The following is a 506-nucleotide window of genomic DNA, read 5'->3' on the forward strand; positions in this document are numbered from 1 at the left end:
CCCCAAGGTCGCTGCCAGCTCCCCCAAGGTAAGCCCTGTACCCCCAAGGTCGCTGCCAGCGCCCCCAAGGTAAGCCCTGCTCCCTCAAGGTAAGCCCTGCGCCCCCAAGGTCGCTGCCAGCGCCCCCAAGGTAAGCCCTGTACCCCCAAGGTCGCTGCCAGCTCCCCCAAGGTAAGCCCTGTACCCCCAAGGTCGCTGCCAGCGCCCCCAAGGTAAGCCCTGCTCCCTCAACGGTAAGCCCTGGCCCCCAAGGTCGCTGCCAGCGCCCCCAAGGTAAGCCCTGTACCCCCAAGGTAAGCCCTGTGCCACGGATATGTCTAGATGTCATGGACATATAGACAGATATGTCCCTCTGCAGAGAGAGTGTGCACAGAGGTGCTATGTACAGAGACAGTATGTACATAGATACTGTGTATAGAGACAGTATGTACATAGATACTCTGTATAGAGACAGCATGTACAGACGTGCTATGTATAGCGGCTGTATTTATAGGATTATAGTAATG

General features: G+C 56.7%; 1 protein-coding gene across 1 annotated transcript in view; it reads left to right on the top strand.

The window, feature by feature from the left end:
• Nucleotides 1–252: 252 nt before the first annotated feature.
• The window catches only part of LOC106811604 (clathrin heavy chain 1-like), a gene marked incomplete at its 5' end in the record, with an annotated part of 31187 nt that continues 30933 nt past the window's right edge, over nucleotides 253–506 (top strand). Inside the window, one exon of the mRNA XM_014815305.1 lies at nucleotides 253–273. Coding sequence (XP_014670791.1) covers nucleotides 253–273 — 21 coding nt within the window. The remainder of the gene's footprint in view (nucleotides 274–506) is intronic.

The sequence above is a fragment of the Priapulus caudatus genome, unplaced genomic scaffold, assembly GCF_000485595.1.
Source record: "Priapulus caudatus unplaced genomic scaffold, Priapulus_caudatus-5.0.1 Scaffold556, whole genome shotgun sequence".
Lineage (NCBI taxonomy): Eukaryota > Metazoa > Priapulida > Priapulimorpha > Priapulimorphida > Priapulidae > Priapulus > Priapulus caudatus.